The sequence below is a fragment of the Mercenaria mercenaria genome, chromosome 5 (genome assembly GCF_021730395.1).
Source record: "Mercenaria mercenaria strain notata chromosome 5, MADL_Memer_1, whole genome shotgun sequence".
Taxonomy (NCBI): Eukaryota; Metazoa; Mollusca; class Bivalvia; order Venerida; family Veneridae; genus Mercenaria; species Mercenaria mercenaria.
The window spans coordinates 23,924,717-23,952,286 of record NC_069365.1 but is presented as its reverse complement, the minus strand read 5'-3'; the positions used below and the strand labels follow the sequence as shown (position 1 = coordinate 23,952,286).

At 35.2% G+C, this 27,570-nt stretch overlaps 1 protein-coding gene across 1 annotated transcript; it reads right to left on the bottom strand.

Annotated features, from left to right (window-relative positions):
- Positions 1 to 7,713: 7,713 nt before the first annotated feature.
- On the bottom strand, positions 7,714 to 18,712 carry LOC123556662 (uncharacterized). The gene is made up of 7 exons (XM_053542926.1): positions 18,568 to 18,712; positions 17,667 to 17,843; positions 14,101 to 14,561; positions 13,181 to 13,385; positions 11,703 to 11,789; positions 11,269 to 11,358; positions 7,714 to 9,396 (listed from the first exon to the last, which is right to left on the bottom strand). The coding sequence occupies exons 2-7, from the start codon at positions 17,811 to 17,813 to the stop codon at positions 9,121 to 9,123; spliced, it is 1,266 nt and encodes a 421-aa protein (XP_053398901.1). The 5' UTR covers positions 17,814 to 17,843; positions 18,568 to 18,712; the 3' UTR covers positions 7,714 to 9,120.
- Positions 18,713 to 27,570: the final 8,858 nt, after the last annotated feature.

Here is a 27,570-nt window from a genome sequence, read left to right as displayed (position 1 = left end):
TGTATGTCGCTTAAGTTTTGCTAATTTGCATGTTGCATCTTCCTTCATTTTACTTACTTGATGTCTAGTGAGCTACAGCTGCAGTTTAGTGATTTCTTCCTTAGCAGGACCAACCAAGCTAATCGCATGTTCCTGTTCCATAAACAGCAAATGAAACGTGTCTGCAGTAACGTCTGCATGTTTAGGTTTCTTGTTTTTAGGCCATTTCAACACTTTTACTGCAATTTGATATTCTGTCATCAGCCATTTCTGCCATCTGTATAGGTGAAAAGTGTTACCCTTCTACAAGATTTCGCCGATAATAATTTGTTAAAGAATCTGTTTAATTTTGCTGATAATATTTTGTAACAGTATTTACTAAATCAAATATTCCTTCAATGTTCTGTTTGGTTAATGCTGTATAAATGTTAACTTCGATAAATGAATAGAAATATACTTTTAATCACAACTTTATTCAGCTCACATAATGCTAAACAACTGTTAATGTGAAACGATAAAATTTACTAAAACCAGTATTTCTTGTTCAAACGTTTGTTTAGACGACACACGTCTAGTGTGCTCTGTGCTTCCTTACCTATTATGTTTGTAAATATTTACCCGGTCGGCGTCTAGAGCTGAGGTGTAAATAATATTTCGCTGTTTGAAAGTCTTAATAAGATGTAACAAAGAAAAACAATCACTTATTCTTAAGCCATATCTATTGTAGAAAATACAGACTGATACTTACACTGCATTGATTCAAATTGTTTGCGTTTATGTATGACGTAAATCTTGTATGTTTATCCTTCCGGTTTGTCTTAATCACTGATATATATGTGCAAGCGTCAATGATAAGTGATACATACGTTTTTATGAATAATCAGTAGTTTAAATACATCCAGTTCGTAATTGTCATTGTTGTATCAGCCGATAAGCATCTATTTACTAATCTGTTGTAAAGGCTTGAATATTCAGGTCCTATACAGGATTATCAGTCTATTTGAACACAGTAGATTAAACAGTTTAAACTATTTATTTATTTTGTTGGGCTTAACGTCGCAAGGACACAATTTTAGGCCATATGGCGACTTTCCAGCTTTGATGGTGGAGGAAGACGCCAGGTGCCCATCCTTGCAATATTTCATCATGAGCGGGCAACTGGGTAGAACCACCGATCTTCCGTAAGCCATCTGGATAGCTTCCTCACATGAAGAATTCAACGCCCCGAGTGAGGCTCGAATCCACAACGATGAGGGGCAAGTGATTTGAAATCAGCACCCTTAACCACTCGGCTACGGAGGCCCCCGGTTTAAACTATATATGTTTCTCTTGTTTAAAAATGAGTAAGTGTTTCTGTAGAGAAAGCTTAAATTATATATGATAAATACTTTCAAACTATTTACTTCACTAGTATCATACTGCGAATATATATATAATGATGTATTTCGATATTATTGAATACTTATACTCTTTACTAGTATATAGATGCTTTCCTGTGACTTTGGAACATGATGGGGGTAAGAGTGAGGTTAAGTGCACCATTAACCGGTTTAAGCTCCCCAGTGATGGTTTAGGCCCTGACCGTTCAAAGGCGGTGCCCCACTTTGATCCTTTATTTGTTTATTTGTTATGTGCTTGCTTTGGGTTTGTGTGCGTGCGTGCGTGTGTGTTTGTCGTGTGCTGGGCTGAAGTTTGGGGAGGCTGCGTTTTTAGAACGTGGCTTTCTTTGTTGGATATTCATCCTTGTTTATTTTTCGGAAATGTTTCTTCTTGCATATTATTGCTTGAATATACTTAATATGTAAAAATGTAAGGAAATGTGATTAAAAAAATTACCTTGGCTGTTAAAAATACCAGATGAAAAATTCGATAACTTAAAGCAATATATGGTGTACACTGTGTATGGACAACGGCAACAACGTTTTGTTTTAGTGAGTGCACTTTAATGAACAAAACCAAAAATCAATTAGTAACCGGCAGTTATGTACATGTATTTCGGTGGTGTTTAAATGTTTAATAAATATATGATCAACGTATTTTCTGTAAGAAATTAATTCAATATTGTGACGAAATGTAGTTATGTTATTTCGGGACAGGTATTTTTCCCCGATCAAAATAGCGAGACATTACGGTAGGAATTCACGGCGTTGGCTTTTACCAGTATCGTAAATAACATTGAGACACCCAATTTATACATGAAAATATAACAATGTTAATTCCGTCTTGATAAATTTCATTTTCTATTGTATTGCCTATACTATAACCAGTCTAAGCATGCAATTGTAAAATAGGTGTGCACACATCCTAACTCTAGTAAGGTAGGGATTGCAATAGCAACAATACGAGGGGCGTTCAATATGTAATGTTACTCCGTATGTAGTTCCGTAACCGCTTATTATTTTTAGAGGCGGTTTTTGGCACATTATAGAGCAATTTATTGGGAACACAATGCTATATAAATTATAAAAATCGGTAGATTCAAAGTAAAAATATAATCATTTGAGTGAGGTGTACTCGGGTATACTGGACAATTTTATGTCCAAAATATTGAGATTGTAATATGCAATTCCTTGATTCTAATGTTTAACAACTAGAATTATAGTTCAATTTTCAGTATAAACAGATAAAACAAATCATGATCTTCATAAAAACATTTGAAAACTAAAATTAAAAAGTTTGTTACAGTATTAAATTGAGTGTGTATATTTTTACTCGAAAAATGATAAGGTGAGTACAATAAGCCTATGCAATTTTGTCAGGCGCGATAATCATCGTTTACAAATTCTTGTATTTTAAGTTGATACTAGTATCTCAATTCTCGATTGCAAATCTAGTTCTTACAACTTTGATTAATCGCTCTCAACACCCATTCCAGATGGAATCAAGCTCGAGTTGAGAGTTTTTAGTTGATTGTAAAATTAAAAATGAAATGAATAGTTTAAAACAAACGCAACTCATCACAAATTGCTGTTCCTCGTAGAAAAATGAAAGAATTTTGTGATTTTACAAGTTATTCTATTTTTCTGAGACTCTGGATGCTCAGGACAAACCTAAATTATAATTATGGTCCAGTATACTATAGTACACCTCACTCAAATGATTATATTTTTACTTTGAACCTGCCGATTTTCATAATATATATAGCATTGTGTTCCCAATAAATTGCTCTATAATGTGCCGAAAACCGCATCTAAAAATAACCAACGGTTACGGAACTACATACGGAGTAACATTACATATTGAACGCCCCTGTCATATTACAGTCGTGTGAACTAAACTAGACTGAGACCGATGAGCGTGCCGTTCCCCAACAACTTTGTGAGTGAGCTTTCGGGGTCAGCACATACTTTGAATCGTAAACTTTTAAGAAAAACTAACTCATTTTTCTTGAAAATAACAGTAGAAAGGACAGATCATGTGGATGTGCTGAAAAGGATTTGATTCGATTTCTATTGACAAACAAATGGAAGGAAGTTTTTAGTCGTTGTTGTTGTTGTTCTTGTTTTTGTCACTTTTCATGGAAAATTTGGGTAGGTTTAGCTGGCAAGCCCTACATTCGGTCCCCAAACGTTCAGATCGTTAATACGCCAATGCTAATATGGATTCCGGAAGTCGTTATTTTTAGCGACTCGATTCCCTATACATAAAGTTGATTCAAAGGCATTATTAGCAATCAATTCCTGTTTCAATATTTTCATTATTTGTTTTTATCTTTAAAATGAGATTGCCATTTCAAGCTCACCTGAGCACGAAGTGCTCAAAGGTGAGCTTTTGTGATCGCCCTGTGTCCGTCGTCGTCCGTCGTCCGTCCGTCAGTCGTCCGTCGTCAACAATTTGACTGTTAACACTCTAGAGGCCACAATTTTAACCCGATCTTAATGAAACTTGGTCAGAATGTTACCCTCAATAAAATCTTCAACAAGTTTGATATTGGGTTATCTGGAGTCAAAAACTAGGTCACCAGGTCAGATCAAAGGAAAAACTTGTTAACATTCTAGAGGTCAAAATTTTGGCTCAATCTTAATAAATCAAAGGAAAAGCTAGTTAACACTGTAGAGGCCACATTTTTGACCATATCTTCATGAAACTCGGTCAGAATGTTGATATTGATGATCTATAGGTCAAGTTCAAATCTGGATCAGGTGGGATCAAAAACTAGGTCACTAGGTCAAATCAAAAGAAAAGCTTGTTAACACTCTAGAGGCCACATTTATGACTTTATCTTCATGAAACTTAGTCAGAATGTTCATCTTGATGATCTTTAGGTCAAGTTCGAATCTCGGTTATGTGGGGTCAAAAAGTAGGGCACCGGGTCAGATCAAAGGAAAAGCTAGTTAACACTTTATAAATCACGTTTATGACCATATCTGTATGAAACTTGGTCAGAATGTTAATCTTGATGATTTTTAGGTCAATAGGTCAGGTGAGCGATACAGGGCCTTCATGGCCCTCTTGTCATAGATTTACAAACGCATTTCCAATAATTCGTAGACTGATTCCGACGTTACAGCCTTGCTTCCGCAGAAAATAGGTTATTAAAATTAAAGTAGCTTGATCTGGGATGCTGTATTCGGTTCGAGTGGATTTTGCCAGGCCAGATCACACAAGGCACGCAATACATTAATTATTCGTTAGCGACTACAAATCTCAGATTTGGCTACTGTTACAATGACCCTTTTCTTATAACCTAGACCTTTTTGTTTGTTGTTTTACTGTCGAATGTTTATCAATGTTGGAAAAAAATGAGGGTAAAACAAAGACAAAGCGTCGCATTTTATTATTTTATTCAACTTGTTTTATAAATTCCTGCAATGTTTGAATAGACGCCGCTGTATTAGAAAGAAACTCTATAGTGAAATAGTGCCAAGTACAACAAAATATAATTATTCTAACTAAATTGTTTGAAATTTTATTTTGCGTTTACATTGTATTTTTGCGTTGCATTAAACAAATTCACAAAAACGATGTTTAACAAGATGGCCCTAGGCCGCTCACCTGAGTAACACACCATAGCAGTGTAAACATATTTTACCTAGTGATTTTATGGAGACAGATATTCTGACCAATTTTCATTAAGATTGGACCAAATCACGTGGCCTCTAGACTGTAAACAAGCATTTGCTTTGCTTTGACCTAATGACCTAATGTTTATACCACATGACTCAGATTCGAGTTTGTCCAAAATTTCATGTAAACAAACATTCTGACAAAGTTTCGGGAAGATTCGAGCAAACCAAAGTGGCCTCTAGATATCCAAGACTTCATGATAACAAATATTCTGACCAAGTGTTATGAAGATAGGGTCATAAATGTGGCCTCAAATGTGTTAACAAGCTTTTACTTTGATTTGACCGGGTGACCTAGTTTTTGACCCAATATGACCCAGTTTTGAACTTGGCCTTGAATTATCAAGATAAACATTCTGACCAAGTTTCATGAAGATAGGGTCATAAATGTGGCCGCTAGGCTGTTAACAAGCTTTTCCTTTGATTTGACCTGATGACCTAATTTCAATCTAGGCCTAGAGATCATCAAGATAATTATTCTGTGTAAATTGGTACCAAATCAAAGCATAGATGAAACCTCTATACGGCCGAAAGGGCCAAAATAGAAAATGTTGCCCCTTTCAGGGTCAGAAACTCTAGATTTCATGATATAATCTAGTCTGTTTGCGAAAGGAACCCAGATCTTATTGTGACTTAAGTCGGTGTAAGTTGGGTTAAATCAAATATAAAATGTCACTTCTATCGTGTTTTGTTTACATGTTCAAAATTAACAAATTCGGGCTCTTTCAGGGGCCAATCAGGGATCGTAACTCAGGAACCTATAATTGGATCTGACAGATTCATCATGGAATCCAAGATTCATTGTTGTTGAAGATATTTTGCAACTTTGTATCAAATCAAACCATAAATGAAGTCTCTATATGGCTGCAAAAGCCAAAATAGCATAATTTGGCCCTTTAAGGGGCCATAACCTTGGAACCCAAGATGGGATCTGGCAAATTTTTCAAAAGGAACCGAGATATTATACAAATACAAATTGTGTGCAAGTTTAATTAAAATTGAGTCCTAAATGTGGTCTCTATCGTGTTCACAAGATATTGCGGACGTACGGACGACGGACGTCGAACGAAATGCGATCACAAAAGCTCACGTGACAGGTGAGCTTATAAAAAAAGAATACAAGGAGAGAATTTCAACAAGGCTTTTTCAACTGCAAATGCATTCATCCCTGTCATTCATCTTTTTTAAAGCATAGCATTGAATATGAAACTTGTCAGTATGTTGTTAATGAAAAGGACATATATAAGATTTGACTTGTGGTGTCTTATTGAAATAAGATACGTTAAATAACATATAAACTATGTATACAACACCATGTGCTGCCGATCATTTATATTACATATAGCCGTAACACCTATAAGGTTTGCTTATTCTGACTTATGCACGTGGGTCTACGTGTAGGATTTCGTATGTTTTGTTTAAAAAGCTGTACGAGGCCTTAAAAGTCTTAACACAGAATTCAGCTGTACAATTTCAAAAGTACAGTTAAACATAATATTTGAAGATTTTAGCAGTTAGATTCACCTGCAGCAACTTGATGAAATTTGTCAAAAACCACATTCCGTAAAGGCAAGTCTCTTCATTAAATGAACGATAAACACAAAAGATACATCAGTAAGATGACATTTCCCTTTCGTACCTTCACATAGTTTACTTTTGTGCTTCGGAATCGTTCTGTCATCATTGTATTGTACCACTGTGACTTCGCACTTTGACTTCGTGTCATCGAGCTGCTCAGTTGGACGCTCATATTTGAAGAAATTTGTTTGTGTTTTGTTATCCAATGTTTCAGAATGAATTCATTGTTTATATCGGAATTGTGCATTCCCAAGCAGCATAAGACCAGAAGTTCAATAAAAGAATTTATAAGAGGGTAAGGACCAAACAAACGAAACCCAGCAAAATTGGTTTAATTTAGTCTGTTCATTGGCGGTAATGAAATGGTCAACACACTTCACACCCCCTAGGATCGACTTAAACGGAAGGAATTATTTTAAACATGTATATTCAACAGATTCCATAAAAATACAAACTTTTTGTTTATAACAATTTTATTATCCCTTTCCATTGGAGTGACATTGTGACTTCTTTTATACTTGTTTATCTCACTGCACGAACTATTTAATTCATTTCTTTTTGACTTGCTTTCAAATCGTCCACGTTAGCTGAAAAATGAAGTTTAATTGTTTAAGTGGGGACATTTTGCTTAATTCTGTTGACACCATGGATTTTCTTTTTCTAATAAACAATAATGCACCACACAACTCTATGATAGAGATTTTGGTCGTTTTCAATCTCGATGGTATAATAATAGGGGTTTTTGTACGTCATTTTGGACCAAAGCTTTACAAACAAACTACAAGTTCGCCAACGAAGCAAATGCAATTTACGACACTCCCTTAAATCACACTATGCTATCGCAATGAAGTTCCATTATGTAACAATTTCAGTATCAATAGATACCTTAAACAATGGCTGATCTCTTCTTCGAAATTTCCGACAATATTCTTGTACTTTTCTAAAATGGAAAAGATCAAACTGTATTCTTTTCATGCTTAGTTCCATTTATATTTGACTTGCACAATACTTATTTGTTAATACGATTACGCATTTAAATTAGGTTTCCGTTAGTTTTAACCAAGAATAAAAGAAATAACTAATCGAGGAATATATTAAGAATTTAAGGTTGTATTCAGCTCCTTTTATACACAATGGCAAAATGCAACAGTACGTTGGCAATCGGCGAAAACACCGTGATAACTATGCGATGATGAAGCTCGACAACGTGATTTTGCAGCGCGGCAGAATCAAATTCTCGTACTTACGTGCGTAATTGAACGATGTTTTCAAACGCTTATCAGTTTGCCTTTTTAGCCGATTTACTGCACGTGCAGGTACATGTAAAAGTATTAAAATCGCAACGTTTCAAGATCCAAAACATTTATGAAATAAAATCCATTTTCATAATAGAGTTCTGTTTAATAATATTGTTCTGGATATAACCATCTGTAGTAGTTCATGCATTTGTCATAAACCTGAGCACCCATCTGCCTCCTGGCTAGATCAGCATTTCCGAAGTGCCGGTTCTAGTACACAAACGCGTTAAGTTCTATTTGCGAAGGCCATACATTTGTAGGGATGTTTGTGTTAAACGTCAAAGATTGTGGGACCATATTTTGGTTTGATTTTCCTAATCCAGCTATTGCACTATTTTGTTGGAAGTTCGCAGCTGTTGACTGATTTGTTTGCATGTTCTGTTGAACATTACCAATAGTTGGCTGGTTCTGTTGAAAGTTGCCAGTAGGCGGCTGGTTCTGTTGGAAGGTACCGGCAGTTGGCTGGTTCTGTTGGAAGGTGGTAGCAGCTGACAGATTCTTTTGAGAATTATCAGCTGTTGGCTGGTTCTGTTGGAAATTACCAGCTGTTGACTGATTCTGTTGGAAATGACCAGCACTTGACTGATTATGTTGGAAATTACCAACAGCCGACTGATTCAGTTGGACATTACTGGCAGTTGGCTGATTCCGTTCGAAGGTACTGTTTTTGGAGCATACGGAAACATCACTGTATGGCTGTTGCATCAACGTACCTTCGTCATTCCAGATTAATTGCATATGGAATTCACTACGAACTTTATTTGTAGGCTGGCTTGTTTTGTCTTTTTGAATATTTGCAAACATTTGTGCAGAACCCTGTTGTTGTTGTTGTTGCTGCTGCTGCTGCTGCTGCTGTTGTTGTTTGAAACTAGATTGTGAACTCTTTCTCAATTGTTCTTGGCTTTGGATTAAGTTTTTGTTGTCTGTGTCAGATATTTGCTTACTGACGCTATCAGCATATTTTGAATTCTGACTGCTACGATTCACTTCAAGTTTCGGCGAGGACTTGGATGTACCATCTTCTAAGTTGAGAACCGCCTTTTTGGGGTCAGCACCAGCATTTGTGTCTTGAAGCCAAGTCGTGAAGTCAACTGGTGTCTTGCTGCCAGTTGAACGTACCAAGTCGGGTATGATACCCATTTGTGATGCTGTTACCTTTTGCGAACGATTTGTGACAGATTTTGAACCATGAAATGATTTCACACACTGCACAACACCCTTGCTAAGAACTGGTCCGTCTTTATGAAGCAGGAGTGCTGGCCAAACGACAAAGTCGATAATTGTTCCAGTCGCTGTGTAATGTTTATACTTACCGCCATCAAACCTGGCTCCCTTTGTTCATTTCGTTCAAACACAAGCGGGGGATCTTGATGGGCCATAAGCCAACATATGGTCACGCATTCATGCGTAAAACCGTTCACTTCCTCATTAAACCTGCCAAGCTTTGTTGTTTTGTCACAGTTCTTTAGGTATTTCTGTAAAATAAATTATATATCCAGTTTAACACTAGCTACTTACTTCTTTATCAAGTGAGAGTTTTTCGACTTTTTCAAAAACATGTCTGAATATGATAGTCAATCGTATAAAAGATCCTTATGTAAAACTGTTATAAATCTTTAACATTCCAAACATTTTAATACTTTAAATGTTCGTATTAAGGCATGTGCATATCTAAATGTTCTTAATCAAAATAGTGGTGGTAACATTTACACCTTCCCAATTTGAATTTTAGTCACGTCACTTCACAATTTTGCTGAAACGACTGTCACATTAAAGAAAGAGCACGATGTTTTTCTCCATAATTATTTCACACTTTAGCAGAGATCTGGATTACCGGCACTAAAATTAAAACGTACCACCTAAAACAATAAAATCGTTTGCAGACAAACCGCATTATATTTACAAGACTTTGCTGTATTAAAACATAACTCTTACTCTTTTACGTTTACCATTAAAACCAAATTACCACAGGTAAGAAGAACTCATTATTATCCTAGCTCTTTCCGTTTCAGAGCTGAAAGCTATCGCTTAGCATCTCGGGGAGGAAACCAATTTTCATTCGTTCTGAAGCTTGATAAGCTAATGAAATGTAGGGAACTGTAAATTTTCCTACAATAATGAAGGCTATTGATCAGCTCTGATTTTATTTGTTTTAGTTTTTGTCAAGCCCGCTTGCGGTGAGCTCGATATAGTCGCCGCTTTCGGTGTATGTGCGTGCGTGCGTGCGTACGTCCGTCCGCCCGCGCATGTCTGCATGCGTGCGTCCTTCCGATTTTGTCCGGACCATAACTTTTACATGCATGAACCAATCTTGTTTAGCATGAAAATTTACCTCAATGACAAGGCGTGTCATGCGCCAACCGCATGTTCCTATCTCAAAGGTCACAGTTGGAGGTCAAAGGTCAAATTGAAGATTGTACGGAGCATTTCTTCTTCATGCATGGTGGGATTTTGATATAACTTGGCATGAATGTTCACCATTAGGAGTCGGAGTGTCCTGCGGGCTCGAAATTCTTCCTGTGGGCATACTTGTTTAATTTTTTTGCTTGTATATATTAATATCAAACGAGTCTATACATATAGTATGTGCTATTTTTTTGTAATATTTGTTAAAGTCTAATAGATATCTAATATAAATACCTATCATATTTTGTTTGTATTGATGCCGGGTCTGTTCCGAAAATGGCTATAATCTTCGCGGTTGAAATACTTAGTAGTTTGTCAGTGTGTATTTAGCCGTGACTGAACTATGCCTGGTTATAGGTGGTAAATTCACATCGGAGCTCCAGAGAAGGGTAGGCTGTTGTGTAAATGATACTTACTCCCACCAGTAAAGTAACCGACCAATCAAAAATTGGGCCCTGGAAATATGTAAAACCTTTTTCCCTGCACATTGAGCGCTGTGATGAAAAGCAAGGAAGCAGTAAACCCTGCCTCGCCGTGGAGTTGGCAGAGTTCAGCTCTCCAACAGGGAAGGTACGATTGGTGTACTAACTTATACCGTTCAAGTGGGTTATCGAGTATAGAGTCGGTCTCCACTCTACCCTAGAGCTCCGATGTGAACTTACCCAGGGTTAACGAAAACCTTAACTTTTTCATTTAATATGACCGTGTTTTAAGTCACGAAAAAAGTCCCAAACTATCCATTATGCGAAACATATAACAATCTCGGAAAGGTATGCCTCAATTTGTCCATTCTTCAACTTTATCTACAGTTTCTGGCTTTCTTCATTACACAAAACATATATCATATATCAAGTTTGGAAAAATACATTTTATAGGTTCAGCCTATCCCAGCTAGGTATATTGCTAATATATGCCATTATTATTAAAATGTAGTTTCTTACCTCAGTTAAATTTCCAGTTGAAGCAGTAGCAGCGTAATGTTTAAGCTCTTTCAATTGTGCTTTTAGAGCAGTCGGAAAGGCAAAGCCTGACTGAAAGACAAAATAAAAGGCTACATTAGGTTTTATCTGTTTCATTTAGTAGCTCTGCAAACAATGCTGTCATCTTAACACATGTCTAAAGAAACATCTCCCTTCATTTTGATATAATGAAACGTTTGGAATGGAAACCATTTGTTTTATGTTCTCTTTCATTACATTTATCTCCATTGTACAACAAGTGCATTTTGCTATTTACGACATTACATAACTATGCACAATCTAACAGAAGAGTATGCTTTCTTCAATCTTCAATTGAACAGTATTTCAAAAATTCTAGACCACTGTACTCTCTGATATTCATTGATAAATATACACTATAACTAATATGTTTGTACCTCGGCCCCCTTATCCGTTCTATACATTGCTTGCATAAAGTCTCTGTCCTGTTGGGTATACTCTTCTTTACAGAATTTATGAACATTCTGAAAGACAAAACATGTCATAAGAACGACAGCCTATAATGAATTATATTTATGTAACATGGGAAAACAATTCTTGCATTGATTAAGAATCATCTGTCGTAGAACGAATTCTTTAATCGTTTTCTTCATGTATCATTTATTTATCTTTTTATTTCAGTCTCTTTCATTTACAATAAGAACATTAACACAAATATACAGCAAAACACTGAAACACAAGTAAATGACCATTCTGTTTTAAACTTAAAGCCTAATAGAACAAGAACAGCTCACTTAGTACAGACACCAGTAGTGAGTGAGTTATTAGATAAGTGTGTGATGGGCAGGCGGATGTGTGAATAAGAGAGTATGTGTGATGTTTGAATGAATGAACCTGGTGTGGGAGTGTTGCCTCAGAGTATATGTGACATGTGAATGTGTAATCAGTACTATATTTCTTTAAAAAAAGGGCATTGCTTCGTATTTAAAGACAGAGATCAACACCCAGTAATTATACATGACTTTCAACAAGCAATTATTTTGATGAGTGAGTGCACTATGACATCTACAGTTATTAGTACGGCCCTGGCACATTTTGTATAACTAAGACAACCAATCAATATCTTTATTCATTGAATGAATCTTTATCAGTTACAAAATGATTATTTAGAGCTACCATTTCAATTTGTAAAGCTTTTTATTGAGTAGTTATCAAATATCTCATAGTTGTTTTGTTCCAGTACCAACACATGTTTGTAAGTCTCTTCATTTTTCAAAATTGTAACTAATAATTAAGCGGTATGATGCATGTACTCCGACTTCCAGAATATCTTATTCAACATTCAACAACTACAGAATACTTGAGAGGCCATCACAAGTTTGTACGCAGCCAGAAGACAATACGGAGATAAGAGTTTTATTTCGTCTATAAGAAAAAAAACTGTTTCAGTTCGTTGATAAGACAAACTTCTATTTGATATAACAAAGGATATAGCAAAAAAAAGTACAAAAATACGATTCCTACATTAATGAGAAAATATTTAAATATTTTAATGAAACTAGATATGTTACGCAAAGATATTATTGTGTTGTATTTGGTTACCACTGACGTAACTGTTACGCTACTTTGAAATTTCCATCCACCCCACCACCTTGCCCACGTCAAAACCATCAATAAGAAATGATTGTGCAATTGCCGGAAGTAACAATTCTGTTTAAAAAAATCTTTGTCTTTAAGGGTAGTTTGTAAATTATTCGCATGTACTATTGTTTTCTGTTTTACTTCGTTCATTAAGGTAAAGTTTTGTGACAGGAAATCTAGTAAACAGTAAAATTGCTTTTTTAAATATCAAGCTGATATGGTGCCGAATAGCCGATGCAAGCAGCACAAAACATACTCTAAAAAATATGAATACCATCAGTATTTGAAGCAGTACTTTAATCCTTATTTTTTCAGTCAGATCTGGAAAGTGTTTTTCTGCTATTTCATAGGCGTCTGTCCACTGATTGTCGTATAGTTCTTGATATTTTTCAGCCAGCTTGGTTGGTCTGTTATTGTCACTTAAGTCAGCAATATCTGGATTGTTGTCCGAAAGTTTGTCTCCCATCAACTTGCTTAATCTATGTAGATATAAATATAAACAATTGATTGGTATCTTAACAGACGTAATTTGAATTTCTTGAAATTTAGTTAGTATTCCATTTGATCCCAGCTTTTTACGAATCAGGCAAAGGTAATGCAGATTATTATGATTAAACCTTTACATAAATGTGATATTTTGTCACATTATGTCACATTATGTCACAAGCAAATTAAGCATCTCCACTATAACAGTGATATTTCACTTTATTATGGGATTCTTCAAATATATATTTCAGTAAATAATCTAAAGAAACCCACGTGAAGCACTGCAACAAGAGAACTCTTATACATATTAATATATCCTAAATTATTGTCTTTGTTGTGAAAAAAATATGACATTGTTAAAAACCGTTTTCATTTCTACTCAATTATATAATTGCAAAATAGCTATGCTGTTAAGTATTTGCCTGAGGCAATAGTCGTCAATCGTGGCCAACATGGGTACAGAACATATATTAGCATTGCAGTTATCATAAAAACTTGCGTTTATATCATAATATTTGAGTAACTTGAAGGCTTTAGTAATCATTTCATAGACTTCTGTCTTTGTAAATGTCAGGTTCTATCTCTAAAAGATTAGTAAGCAAATACACTGTGTGTTACTTAGGATGAATCTGACAGTTATGTCTGCATCACATGCATTAAAGCCATATAACCAGAAGAAAGTGTGTACATGTAAACAGAGAAAAATACCGTGATTTCGTATCCGAAAGGTCTTTTCCCAGATTTTCCTTCTCTGTCTTTTCTTTTCTAAGCGAGGCGGACAGTTTTGCATTTTCTTGTTGAAGTTTTTTCAAATTTGTTTCCAAATTTAACTGACATTGCTGCCGAACGTCTTTGACTTTCTCCACTTCTTTCAAAGCTGCCTGTAATCTCATTTCTAAATCATGGTTGACTTCAATGAAGGCCGATTTTTCTTCTTTATGAGCCTCTTTCCTTTGTGCTTCCCTGTCCTTCAGGGCATTAATAGAAGCCTCGAGATCTCTTACTTTCTTCTTTTCCTTTTCCAATTTATCTGACATGTCGCTATATTTTGATTCATTCGTTTTTACTCTACTAAGTTGTTGTTGTAACTTCGTGTTTTCTTCCTTGGTATCTACGAGCTGATGTTTCAATTCTGCAATATCTTTTAAGACTGTGTTGCTAGGTGGGACCTTGAAAAGAGAAGCAAGTTTAATGATGAAAAGAAAACTGGAAAACAGAAAACTGTTAACATATTTATTTAATGAAGTATTTAAGTGTATAAAGGTTATTAAAAAGGTTAGCTTGACAAATACATTCAGTGTGTGTTATTTATAATAGGGTTCCAATTAAGCAGCTTTTAAAGGCGTGGAGAGTGTAACACTTTTATTACCTATTATAAACAAACTTAGTTCATTCGTGTTTTCCGTGTTGTTTTTTTTTTTGTATGTTTACAAGGGTCTTCTAATATATTGATTTACTAGACATTCTAACGTGTCATAATTAGCCAGTTGTGATGTTTTAAAAGCCATTTTATACTTTAAAAATTGTGAATAATAATTGTTATTGCTGAACAATTATTTGGTGTTGTCAATCATGAATACGAATTGGTATGCAGAGTGCACTAGAATTGTGTCGCGAAATAATATATCAGACGTCAAAATGCCAGTTGAAAGAATATAAACTAAAGGAAGAGTTATTCTTATTCACTGTAGTTGAAATGAAAAGGGTAAACTTACAGCAGACAAAACAAAAACCTATTACAATGTATGTTTTGTGTACACGACTGTCATATATACAAAGATACCTAAACGAAGTATGTTTGTGTGTTCGGGTTTAACGTCTTTTTCAACGATTTTTCAGTCTTATAAACGACGGTGTCTACTTGTAGCAGTGAGCACAGTGCCCAACTGAATAGTGCTGCCTCACGTGCCATGATACCCTACCCAGTCACATTATACTGACATCTGGATGACCAGTCCTAGCACTACTCTCTTAATGCTGAGCGCCAAGCTAGGAAGCTGCTAGTACCATTTTTATGTCTTTGGTATGACGCGGCCGGGGATCGAACCCACGACCTCCCTAAACTAAGTAAAACACATCAAAGACCGGACAACAAAAATACCAAAGCAGCTCTGTTTCCTTCCCCTATTAGAACTTCCTATAACGACGTCTTTTACACAGTCGAGGAAAGTGAAGTGTTGACTTGCGAAAGAAATGAACGCGAAACGTTTCCTGAGTCTTCTTTAGAAAAAGCAACCCTTGATTTGATATTTCCAAGAACGTAGCAATATATATTACTCATTCTTGAAAACAAATTCATTGTTGAGAAATGCGAATTTACACCATATTTATCGCAGACAAGAAGTTGTTAAATTAGCCCTACATTACTAGTATTTTCTCAGTTTCACGCATGAATTATTTCAAAACTGAATATTAGAAATAATGCATATTTTCAAATACTCACAAACGTTTTTGGCAACTTTCTCTTTTGATAAAACAATGTTTTTTCATCGAGCCGCTAACTTTCTGTCTTTCTGCCCATACATGATTTTAAGACATATGCTGGGGCCTCCGTGGCCGAGTGGTTAAGGTCGCTGACTTCAAATCACTTGCCCCTCATCGATGTGGGTTCGAGCCTCACTCGGGGCGTTGAATTCTTCATGTGAGGAAGCCATCCAGCTGGCTTACGGAAGGTCGGTGGTTCTATCCAGGTGCCCGCTCGTGATGAAATAATGCACGGAGGGGCACCTGGCGTCTTTCTCCACCATCAAAGCTGGAAAGTTGCCATATGACCTAAGCTGTGTACTGATTCTAATGGCAATTGTTTCAGCTAAATAAAAGTCGACTTTCAAAATGTTAAAACAGTATGGGACATATCCGAAGGATTATTTTAAAATATTTTGAATACAGACAATAGACAATATTTTATTAAATTTTTGGACTTAAACATAGTTTATCATCCATACCATCCATTTGAATACAGATAAAGATAATGTATCTTTAAAATATTGTTGACATACTTTCATATAAATTACTTCTTACACTAACCAAATTAAAAGTTAAGTTAGATATTACCAAATAGTTAACTAAGATAAACGAAAGCAGTTATATAAGCAGTTATATAGGCTAATGCTGATTCAAATACGTATCTTAGTTGCTATATCAAGGGACAGCTTGTGATTTAATTTGGTTAAAATCTATATATAGAGAAAAGTTTTACAAAATATCCTTTGGAATCATAGTGCGTCTGAAGGTAATAGAATGTGCAACACCGCGCCCCCTAGAAATAGACTTTATCGAAATTCATTCAGAATAAAGTTTCATGAACTTCATGATCTCAAAGAAGAAGAAAGAATACTGAAATCCTATGCGCCTGCACATTATATTATCAAGTAAATACAAACACTCGGTTTATATCATGTACATATTCAATACCGGTATCACATGATATATGCATTATTCAACAGATAAATATTGTAATTTATGATACACAGCCAGTGTTTTATCTTCTTAAAAGATGTTACAAGATCTGAAGCGTATGAGTGTCCAGTCTAAATTTGCATGAAGACCAAGTATTTTTATATACTCATACCGAATAAAAATACAAAACGTAAATAAAATGAAGATCCTTCCGAAGCATAGTTCATAATCAAGCATCATAATAGTAGACGGTTTGATTGTAGGCTACTGCTATTGAATAAATTCATTCATTTTGCAGTTATGTCTTCCAGTGTCAGTGTTGTCAGAACGATGTAGTTCTACTTTTATATACTTTGTACATCATACTTATTTCCTGTTCAACGTGTATAGCAGTATTCTCGTTGACAGGTCAATGTTCAGAGGTCAACAGAGTGACATATTCTAGAAAATCAGATTTGCTTATCAGAAATTAAAATAGGATATCATTACACATATTAATGAAGAAATAATTTATATCAAAAGAGTGTTTTAACACTATTTATGCACGATGGGTGGTTATACGTCGGGCGTAATAATTTCACGAGGGCACAGCCCGAGTGAAATTGTTTGTACGACGTATGCCCGCCCGAGTTTATAAATAGTGTTAAAACACAGTTTTGCTATAAATTATTTCGATTCTAATATGCTAATATGCCTAAAACAGTAGATAAAATATAGTAGCGTTAATTCTTGGTCGCAACAAAACCTTTGACGTCACCGCACGTCAACGTGACGTCATTCTAGAGTAAGCATATTTTAACAGAGACAATTATATTAGAATATATTATAAGTAATCTTCTCTTTGGATGATGTGCATCGTTTACATTTTTACTTACTTGGCGTCCAACGATCTGCTCCTGAAGTTGAGCTATTTCTTCCTTGGCTGGCCCGACTAAGGAAAGGACATGTTCCAGTTCCTTTATCATTACCTGAGCAATGTCTGGTTCATCACCTCCATTCATAGGCTGAACGTTAGTACACATATTTGAGCTGTGCAATAACACGCAAGTTGTCTGTATTAAATATAAAACAAATTTTAAGATATTACTGATAACGCTATACACAATTTGTCTGGTATAATTAACCAATCTGCAATGTATTTGATACTTATTATGTATACTCTTGCAAATCGTTAGATTTAAGAAACAAGAGAAGTGCACTCGTGATTGTCAAAAGCCGTTACGATGGAAGAGTTATATCATTATTAAAGGTTTTTCCGCTTAACACATATAATATGTCTGTATGAAAAGAACGATCAATTGAACCAGTGAGTGTTTAATGAGCGTTAAAACTGAATTTATACAAAACCATTAATGTAAATAGCTTTTTAATATTTTTCACCTCCGCATAGACTTGATTTGGAACAATTTATAATGTTTAAATAAAGTATCATATTTCATCAGAAAACTGAAAATACTTTTTTGTTTTACAAAATTAAGTAAAAGGTGTTAATTCAGTCTGATTGTATAATCGTCTTAATCTGATATTATCACTTTTAACTAGCTTCCTAAAATTAAGATTTTATGTCACTTGCTCTTCTAGAGTTGAAGTTATAACACATTTTTCTAAATTCCAAAACTGCTAATGATAAATGCTATTTTATATCCGCAAACTACTTAATTAATGTGTACATCAAGGAAAGGAATACTTCATTGCAGACATCGTTTCTTAACTATGCTTACTTTTTAAAGCGAAAGTCTTAAAATCGAAACTTCTAGTAATAACTTATTACCTTACCTGAATTTGTGTTAATTCTCCTTGATTCGGTTCATTGAAGTGGACCTTCTAACCAGGAAGGTATTTTACAATATACTTCTTCTTTCGTTTCGTTTCATTTATGTGGTTAATCGAGCGAGATCACAATTTAAACATGTGTACTGTAGTATACTTTATCTGACAACAAAATACATTTGTTCCTGGCTATAGTATTTGTGTTATAAAGAAGGAAATTTATTACATGTGTTTCAGTGAAGAGTTAGATATATCTGGTATTTTCACCGTTAAAATTGTCAAAGATATTTTTCACTGGTAAAAATCTATAGAATTCGTGCATTTAGTCAAAAATATGAGATATAAATGTAACAGGCTGAAAGTACTTCAGCCCTGACCGGGATTCGAAACCAGGACCTCTCACATGTAAGGCGGACACTCTGCCACGTCGCTATAAAAGCTAGATCAGTAGCAAGGAAGTATTAGTGCACCCTTATACTCTACCCTACTACAGAAAGAAAATTTGTTTCAGAATATCGTTCACTCATGAGCTCCAAATCTAACATTTTTATTCGTGACTATGCAACTCAAAAATATTGCATTTAGTGGTCACTTGTGAAAGATATTTTAATCTTGCACTGAAACAAATATCCCCTCCTCCCTTTACATCTTATAATGTTTAGTAAAATATTTACAGCGATTTATAGTCCAGTAAAAAGACGCATTAACAAAACGCGATAACTGTGGCCTTTATTTACTAATACCGGATCAATCCATAACAATGAAAAAGGGAATCAGGTGGACACACTATAAGACAAATATCTACGGAAGCCTATTAGGGACATTGTCTTAGTTTTTATGCATAACCTCTAATGTATGACACATTATGTGTTACGTGTTATCAATTACCTCTTACATGTTACGTATTACCTCTTAGGTGTTATATCTTGTGTGTTACTTATCAAAAGTTAGATTTGCTTAGTGCTCAATAGGAAAAAAAAATGGCGGACGTTTTGGTACTTTACCCCTTTTGGTAACCACTAGAGCTAAAGCTTGAAAAAAGCCTTAAACGACCTATGCTATGAGCATCATGATGGATCTTGATCAAACTTGGTCTGTACCACCATTATAAGGTCATTTCCAAATTTGTTTCAAAACGCGCAATGGTGCCTTTGTAGGGTCTTCTAGAGCTAAACACAGAAATACCTTTAAACATTTTTTTCATGAAGTGTTTTGTTGAATTTTCATTAAACTTTGTCTGTAGTTTAAACACGGAGCATTTGATCCCTTTCTGAAGCCTTTAGAGACAGAAATAGAAGTACCTTTAAACAACTTTTTCTGATGACCACTTGTTTACCATCATAGTATACATATGTAGGCAAGACTACATAACTAGGACAAGGTCTTTAGCTCAGTTATGGCGTTTTCCTTTGGTGTAGAAATTAGTTACGTTTCGCATACAATTCCATATTTTGTGTGAAATGCTTGATATATAACTTCGAAACTTTGAACACTTGCTTACCATCATGGCTACACATTGCCATATAGTGCAAGATATATCTAGATCCACAAATACAGGTAGATTGTTTGTCTTATCTATTTTTAATCTATTGTCAAATATTTTGAACCCATACTTCCATCAATTTTTCGAATAGTCGAGTGCGCTGTCAACCGACAGCTTATGTTTCTTGTTGTTTTATGGGAGATCTAAAATTGTTCTTGTCAGTACGTCTGTCCGAATATATGCCATGGTCAAAAAGTATTTAACCTAGAGTCACCAGACCTATGATTGTTATTAAACAGGTTACGTTGTACTTCTGGGACCGTATTCATAAAGCATCTTAAGTATAAGTATAAGAATTGATTATTTACTTAAGTATTACTTAGGTAAGAAATTTATTTTACTTAAGTATATTTGTTATTCATAAAACAACTTAATAAGTAATTCTTGGCTTTTATTGTGGACGAAAACATTAAAAAAACAACATTAATTTCAGACAGATACAACATGCACAATTATGTTTAAAGTGCTTTTATCTAAAAAAAAATAACACTTAAATCGTACTCACGACGCCATTTTGTTTTCTGACTTAAGTCATTTCTTACGTATCTTAAGTTTAAGCTGTTTTATAAATAGGACTTAAGTTTTTACTTAAACTTAAGTTGAAATCACCATAAACTTAAGTACAATCTTCAACTTAAGTCAAAACTTATACTTAAGATGCTTTATGAATATGACCTCTGGTGTTGTGATTTAAGTGTACATAGCCAGACCATGGCCATGACTTAAATAAAATATATTTATTGTAAAATGGAGTCGGGGTTTTGCTGTTCCTAAAAATAGAGAATGGCTTAAACTGATGCAAATAGGCATATGATGTAATATGCATTTCATTACTGCCCATAAACAGACTCGATAAAACCCATTTCTGATTTCCTAGTGATTCATTTCAGTTTGTTGTCTTGCAGGATTATATAGTTCATTACTGCCCATAAACAGGCTAATTAAACACATTTCTTATTTTCTGTTGTATTCTTTACTCGGTTTGTTATCTTGCTGCATTATATATTTCATTACAGGTCTTGTGCCTCGTTTTTTGTTAACTGCGCAGTTAGTAATCTCTGAACTAACTTATGTTTGTAACTGAACACCAATTTATACAAACGTTATACTTTATCTATTATAAAGTACGATAGAGAGTATATAAGTCCTTAGACATAAGATGAAAACCTAATTCCTAATACCTTTGACATAATATGAAATACCTAATACCTAATACCTTAGACATAAGATGTAAGATGAAATACCTAATGCAAAATTATGTACATTTTATATATGCAAGAGTTGATAAATAAGACTTTAGTAGGAATTCGCGGTTCGCGCCGCACTAAGGACTGAAATTTCCTTCCAGCGTATTTATAACTTCGCCAGTATTAAAAGCTATTTAACAGCATACACAAACGTTTAAAAACAAAAGATATATCACTTAGGCAGTTTAGTGTCCCTTTTTCAGCGATTTTTGCTACAAATCAATGTTCTGCGTAAACCCAGTTTAAATTTACATAAAACTTCCCTGAGGCAAAGGAATTGGTTCAAACGTCATAGAAGTGTCCCCTAATCAAATCTGTATCATATCCAATAGTATCTTTATTTTCACAGATGCAATGAAAAATGATATGATGAAATGAAAGCTTTTCTTCAACAAGTGTTAATAGCTCTCTATATAGCATCTTGTACATGTATGGAAATTTGAACACTATAGGTTTGAGCAGTCTTACTAGACATTCTGAGTCTTGGCTATATATCTTCCTATGGGAACCACACATTACAGAGCATATATTGACATCTTCTTAGCGTACTTTCTTGCCAATCATACCGATCAAATACTTTGGTAACAAAATACATTAGACTTTGCGGAATGTAGATTCAAGTTAACAGAGCTATTCGGTCGAGCTTTGTGAAAGAAAACTTTATACATTCCACATATCAGTAAAGGATTCAATTAATGTTTCCCGCTTCACCTCTACCTTACATGTATAAGAGGCAATAAATAATACGTAACGCATAATACATCAAACATAAGAGGTAATCATGCATAAAAACTAAGACAAAATGTCCCTAATAGGCTTCCGTAAATATCTTATATTGCAAGACCGATGTGAGTAGCGGCGTGGTCTAGTGGTTAACACGTATGATTTATAAGCTGGTTCAAATACAGGAGGAATTACTTTTTTATTTTCCAGTATGTTTTTACCTGGCTAAGGGATACGGGTAAAACTGTTTGTATCATGATTTTATCGTGCACTTTTACAGAAAATTTATTGACATTTTTCAGAGGATCTCATAATAGAATAGATGTTGTATCTATTAACATTGCAACTTGAATACAAAAACTCTTGCAAGGAAATTAAAAAGGAATAAATGAAAAAAATACAAAAGACGATATAAAAAGGACCTGCAGAAATAGAATTTTAAAAAGGAAGGGCTCGAACCTGCACCATATAAACTTTAAAAGAATAGAGGTCTGACATACTATCCACTAGACTACAAGCTTGTTATTGAATAACGCATTGTATTTAAAGATAAGAATACTACAATATACAAAATAACACCACTTATCGGATAATATACCTGCTTTACCTGTTTTTGGATTTTACCAAGTACCGTTAGAATAAAATTATCCTGATCCATTAATACACGGTGGCGCATAGGGGAGATTGATGTTTTTGTATTATTGTGCGCACACGTATTTATTATTACGTGCACACAAATTAGATTCATAAGTATTAATTGCCCATTTGGTAGCTTATTCGTGTGTACGCATTCTGTCAAATATGCGTACGTTCTTCTTCGTATACAATATTCGTACCTATTACTTCTTTCGTGAGCACGTAACAACAAATATTTCATCACCCAACATTACGCAAACAACTATAAGTCTACTCTGTGCCCCCTTATTCGACTTTACTTCTTTGTATGCCATATTTCTATATATTTTCTTTGATGTATACCGATAGATGCCCTGTACAGATACTAATAAGCTTTGATAATGTGGCAGTTGAGTCCAGTAAGTTCAGGGGTGTTCGAAGATAATCCGTCATAGATCCATTGTAAAGCAAATATTGGATTTACCTGAATTGAAGAATAAACAGTGCCGATTGTATTGAGGTCAACTGCCACATTATCAAAGTTTATGATAAATATTTATACCACATGGAGAAATCCAAAATTTGATACAAGACTGCTGTCATTTTCGGCAGAATTTTGATTGGCTTAAATGATTAAACAAACTCTTTCTAGAAAGTTAGTGGACATGAAGCTCCTGAATTAGACCTTCAATGAGAAATGATTCTCAATATTGGTGTGCAAAGCTTTAAAAATGAACATAATACTAAGAGATGAATTTAGGACTTGCCATGTGATATCAGCAAATGGATACATGGTACTGAAGGTAAAACAACTTTCTCACAGGAGATATTGTATTGTATTGTCCATTGTGAGAGATATTAAAAAAATGTTGTTTGTTTTTCTCAGAGAAAAATGTTTTGTCTACAGTAGTCTAAATATCTTTCCGCATTCCGGTAGTAAATAGCTCACACGTTTGTTGAACTTTGTTCCCAATGGAAATATTGATTTAATTTAATCCAGATGACTCAATTATGTTGCTCTCTGATTTGGTAAGATATGCTGATGATAATGATTACTTAAAATAAAAATCTAGCCCATGTTAAAGTCCCTTAATTATAGTACAAAATGATTTGTGTTTTATTGACACAAAATATATACTTCATGTTCGCAAATGCCTGTTGTATGATACATGTAAACCAATATTTAAAGGATTCTTTTCACAAAACAGAATCGTTGATTTCTCCATCAGTAGTGATTGATATACTGATATTGAAACAACGTATATAGCAAAAGATTTAATGATTATTCCAAAACAGTGTGTATATGTTATTTTGACTATTTGACCAAACACAAATATTTTCTTGATAATACGTATTCTCTGTTGCAACCCACGTGATCTGTACATTTTGAGGTAATCGCTTTTCAAAAAGGGACAATGGTCTATAAAATAAGTATGGGGTTCCTGAAAGAATTAGAAATAAAAAGCACAAACCACTTCAAAAATAATTATCTGCCATCTTGTAAAATATCAACATTACCTCAAAATGTTCAAATCACGGTGTATGTTGTTCGTTGGTGCCATTTCATATTCATCATAAATATGTTTTGTGGCTACAACAATACCAGTTGACTTGGAAGAAATTCGCAGCCTTTTCCCATTGAATTTGTAGGATTAAGATTGAAGCCATAAGAAGCCATAACTAGTATTTGTCCACTACAATTGTTTAAATTATATTACGAACAGTCCTTGGCATTATTCGTCTTTAAAAGTCAACGGATCCTCAGGTTATTAGTCCCCTACTGGTTGAAAACCAGTTTCGGAGGGACTATAGGAATGCGCTTTTCCGTCATTCCGTCATTCCGTCCGTCCCAATTTCGTGTCCGGTCCATAACTCTTTTATCCATGAAGCGATTTTAATATTACTTGGCACAAATGTTTCCCATGATGAGACGACGTGTCATGCGCAAAGCCCGGACCCCTAGCTTAAAGGTCAAGGTCACAATTGGAGGTCAAAGGCCAACATGGCTTTTTTCCTGTCCGGTCCATAACTCTCCCATCCATGAAGGGATTTAAATATCACTTGGCACAATTGTACCTCATAATAAGATTATGTGTCAAGCACATTTTTGAGACCCCTAGCTCAAAGGTCAAGGTCACACTTAGAAGTCAAATGTTAACATGGCATGAACAGGGTCTGTTTCGTGTCCGGTCCATAATTCTTTCATCCATGAAGGGATTTTAATATTACTTGACACAAATGTTTCCCATGATGAGACGACATGTCATGTGTAAAACCCGCACCCCTAGCTCAAAGGTCAAGGTCACAATTTAGGTCAAAGGTCAACAGGGCTTTTTTCTTGTCCGGTCCATAACTCTCCCATCTATGAAGGGATTTTAATATCAATTGGCATAATTGTTACTCATAATAAGACGATGTGTCTTGCACAACTTTCAGACCCCTAGCTCAAAGGTCAAGGTCACACTTAGCAGTCAAATGTTAACATGGCATGAACAGGGTCTCTTTCCTGTCCGGTCCATAACTCTGTCATTCATTAAGGGATTTCAATATAACTTAGCACAATAGGGCTTTTTTCCTGTCCGGTCCATAACTCTGCAATCCATGAAGAGATTTTGATATTACTTGGCACAAATGTTCCCCATGATAAGGCAACATTTCATGCGCAAAACCCGGACCCCTAGCTCAAAGGTCAAGGTCACAATTGGAGGCCAAAGGTCAATAGGGTTTTTTTTCCTGTCCGGTCAAGAACTTTGTCATCCATCAAGGGATTACAGTATTACTTGGCATAAGTGTTCCCCATGATGAGACGACGTGTCATGCGCAACACCCAGAACCCTAGCATAAAGGTCAAGGTCACACTTTGAGATCAAAGGTCAATAAGATTTTTTTCCTGTCCGGTCTATAACTTTGTCATGCAAAACAGGATTTAAATATCAGTTGGCACAAACATTTCCCTGGATGAGACAACACGTGCGCAAAGCCCCGGCTCTAGGTCTAAGGTCAAGGTCATACTTAGAGGTCAAAGGTCAAATTCAAGAATGACTTTGTCTGGAACATTTCTTCTTTATGCATGGAGGGATTTTAATGTAACTTGGCACAAATGTTCACCACCATGAGACGAATTGTCGCGCGCCAGAACAGGTCCCTAGGTCATACTTAGAGGTTAAAGGTCAAATTCAAGAATGACTTTATCTCTACCTGGTAAAAAGTTTCTTGTGGACTTATACATCATTTACAGATATCAGTTCATTATGTTATACTGCAGTAGAGAAAATTAGGTGCCTTCCAGTAGGGGACTTTGTATTGCATGACTTGTTATTTCTCACATCTGTTTCTTCAACAACTTATCGCATCATCCTTTTTTGCATTTTTTATCATTGTCTTTCAACTTTAAGCATAACAAATAAAATAACATACAAGTTGTAGCATTTTATGACGAAAGTTCCCAAATGCCTGTGGCCGGATTCGAACAATGGTCGCTCGGTTGCTAGTCCAATGTTCTAACCACTGAGCCAAAGAGTCGACTCCCTGACCCAATTATTATAAATTAACTAACTTTAAACGTGTAGGCTATGCGTAAACGACCGTAACAACTGAGAAATGTGACAGCGTTCGCTATTGAGAACAAACGTGTTGTGTTCCATATTTAAATGCTTCCATTTTGATGCAAATTTATCTACGAACAAGAGTGCTAGACTGTCACAACATACGCCCGTCTAAATATTCAGTTACGTATCATAAAGGTAATAATGTTGATATTGTATGCCTTGTTACTCCCTTCACCCCCCCCCCCTCCCCCAACCCACACACACACATCCACCCCCCTCCCCCACCCAACAAAAAAAGAGAAAGAAAAAAACGTAAGAAGGATTCAAGGTATTTGAGAGGTTCCATGTGGGATGAAATAGACAACTGGATCAAAACTGTTTGAATGGGCAGTTTTCGATTAATTCAAGGGCCATAATAAATGAGTGTCTGGGGCGATTTAGCTGTTTATCGAACTTGGCCGAGATATTATGCCAACAAACATTGTCAGTAAATGTGGTGAAGATCGGATGAAAACTGTTCGACTTAGAGAGCGGACATGCCTCTGGACGCCGACCGCCACCACGGGATTATAACAAATGATTACCCAATTTAATGCAGTTGCCCATAGAAAGTGTTTGTTTTTTTCTGCTTATTTAATTTTACTCGCATAAACAAGCTTCTATATTGTGTACTTTTTCGGACAAAGATTTGCGCGCGTAAGAACAGACATATATTGACATACATTGATATTTAGAAGGATATTTACAAGCTTGCAAGCTTTTTACCACAGACGTTTATACCTTGGGGAATATATCTTTGAACTCTGACGACCTATTTCTGGAGCAGTTACTTTTATCTCTAGAAGACCCTAGACATCGGGAGCAACTGACTTTACCCCCAGAAGACCTTAAACCTAGGGGAACATCTGGATCTACAAAATCCTGCTATTCCCCAAGCGATCCTTCAACTAAGCGTGGCTTATCCGCAGAGATCTGTTTCGGGAGCTTCGAAACAGTTTGAGGAGACCGGTCGACACTAACAGGAGCCAAAATGGAAGCATGGCTGTCGGATTTGACTTCCAAGAACCATTTGTTCTTTGAAAGTCTTGCCATAGTGTTACTTGTGTTTACGTCACTATAGTTAGTGATTTGTCGAGTAGTTCGAGTAATTTATAGTGTACTTATTTTTGATCTTTTATTCAATATAAATTTTCATTTTATGTTTATCATTTGTAAATAAATTGGAAATATTATAAAGAGTTGTTTGATATTGCTCTGATCTGTCAATATGGTTTGTTTGTTCGTCCATCCTGTGAAAATGTTTTTTTTTAATCTTGAAGTATTTGTAAAAGAC

Coding starts and splice junctions, on each gene's coding strand:
- LOC123556662 (XM_053542926.1), bottom strand. CDS start 17,813: ATGTGTACTAACGTTCAGCCTATGAATGGAGGTGATGAACCAGACATT. Junction 14,562..17,666: donor AGCAGATCGTTGGACGCCAA/GTAAGTAAAAAT, acceptor TCTCTTTTCAAG/GTCCCACCTAGCAACACAGT. Junction 13,386..14,100: donor CTTTCGGATACGAAATCACG/GTATTTTTCTCT, acceptor ATATCTACATAG/ATTAAGCAAGTTGATGGGAG.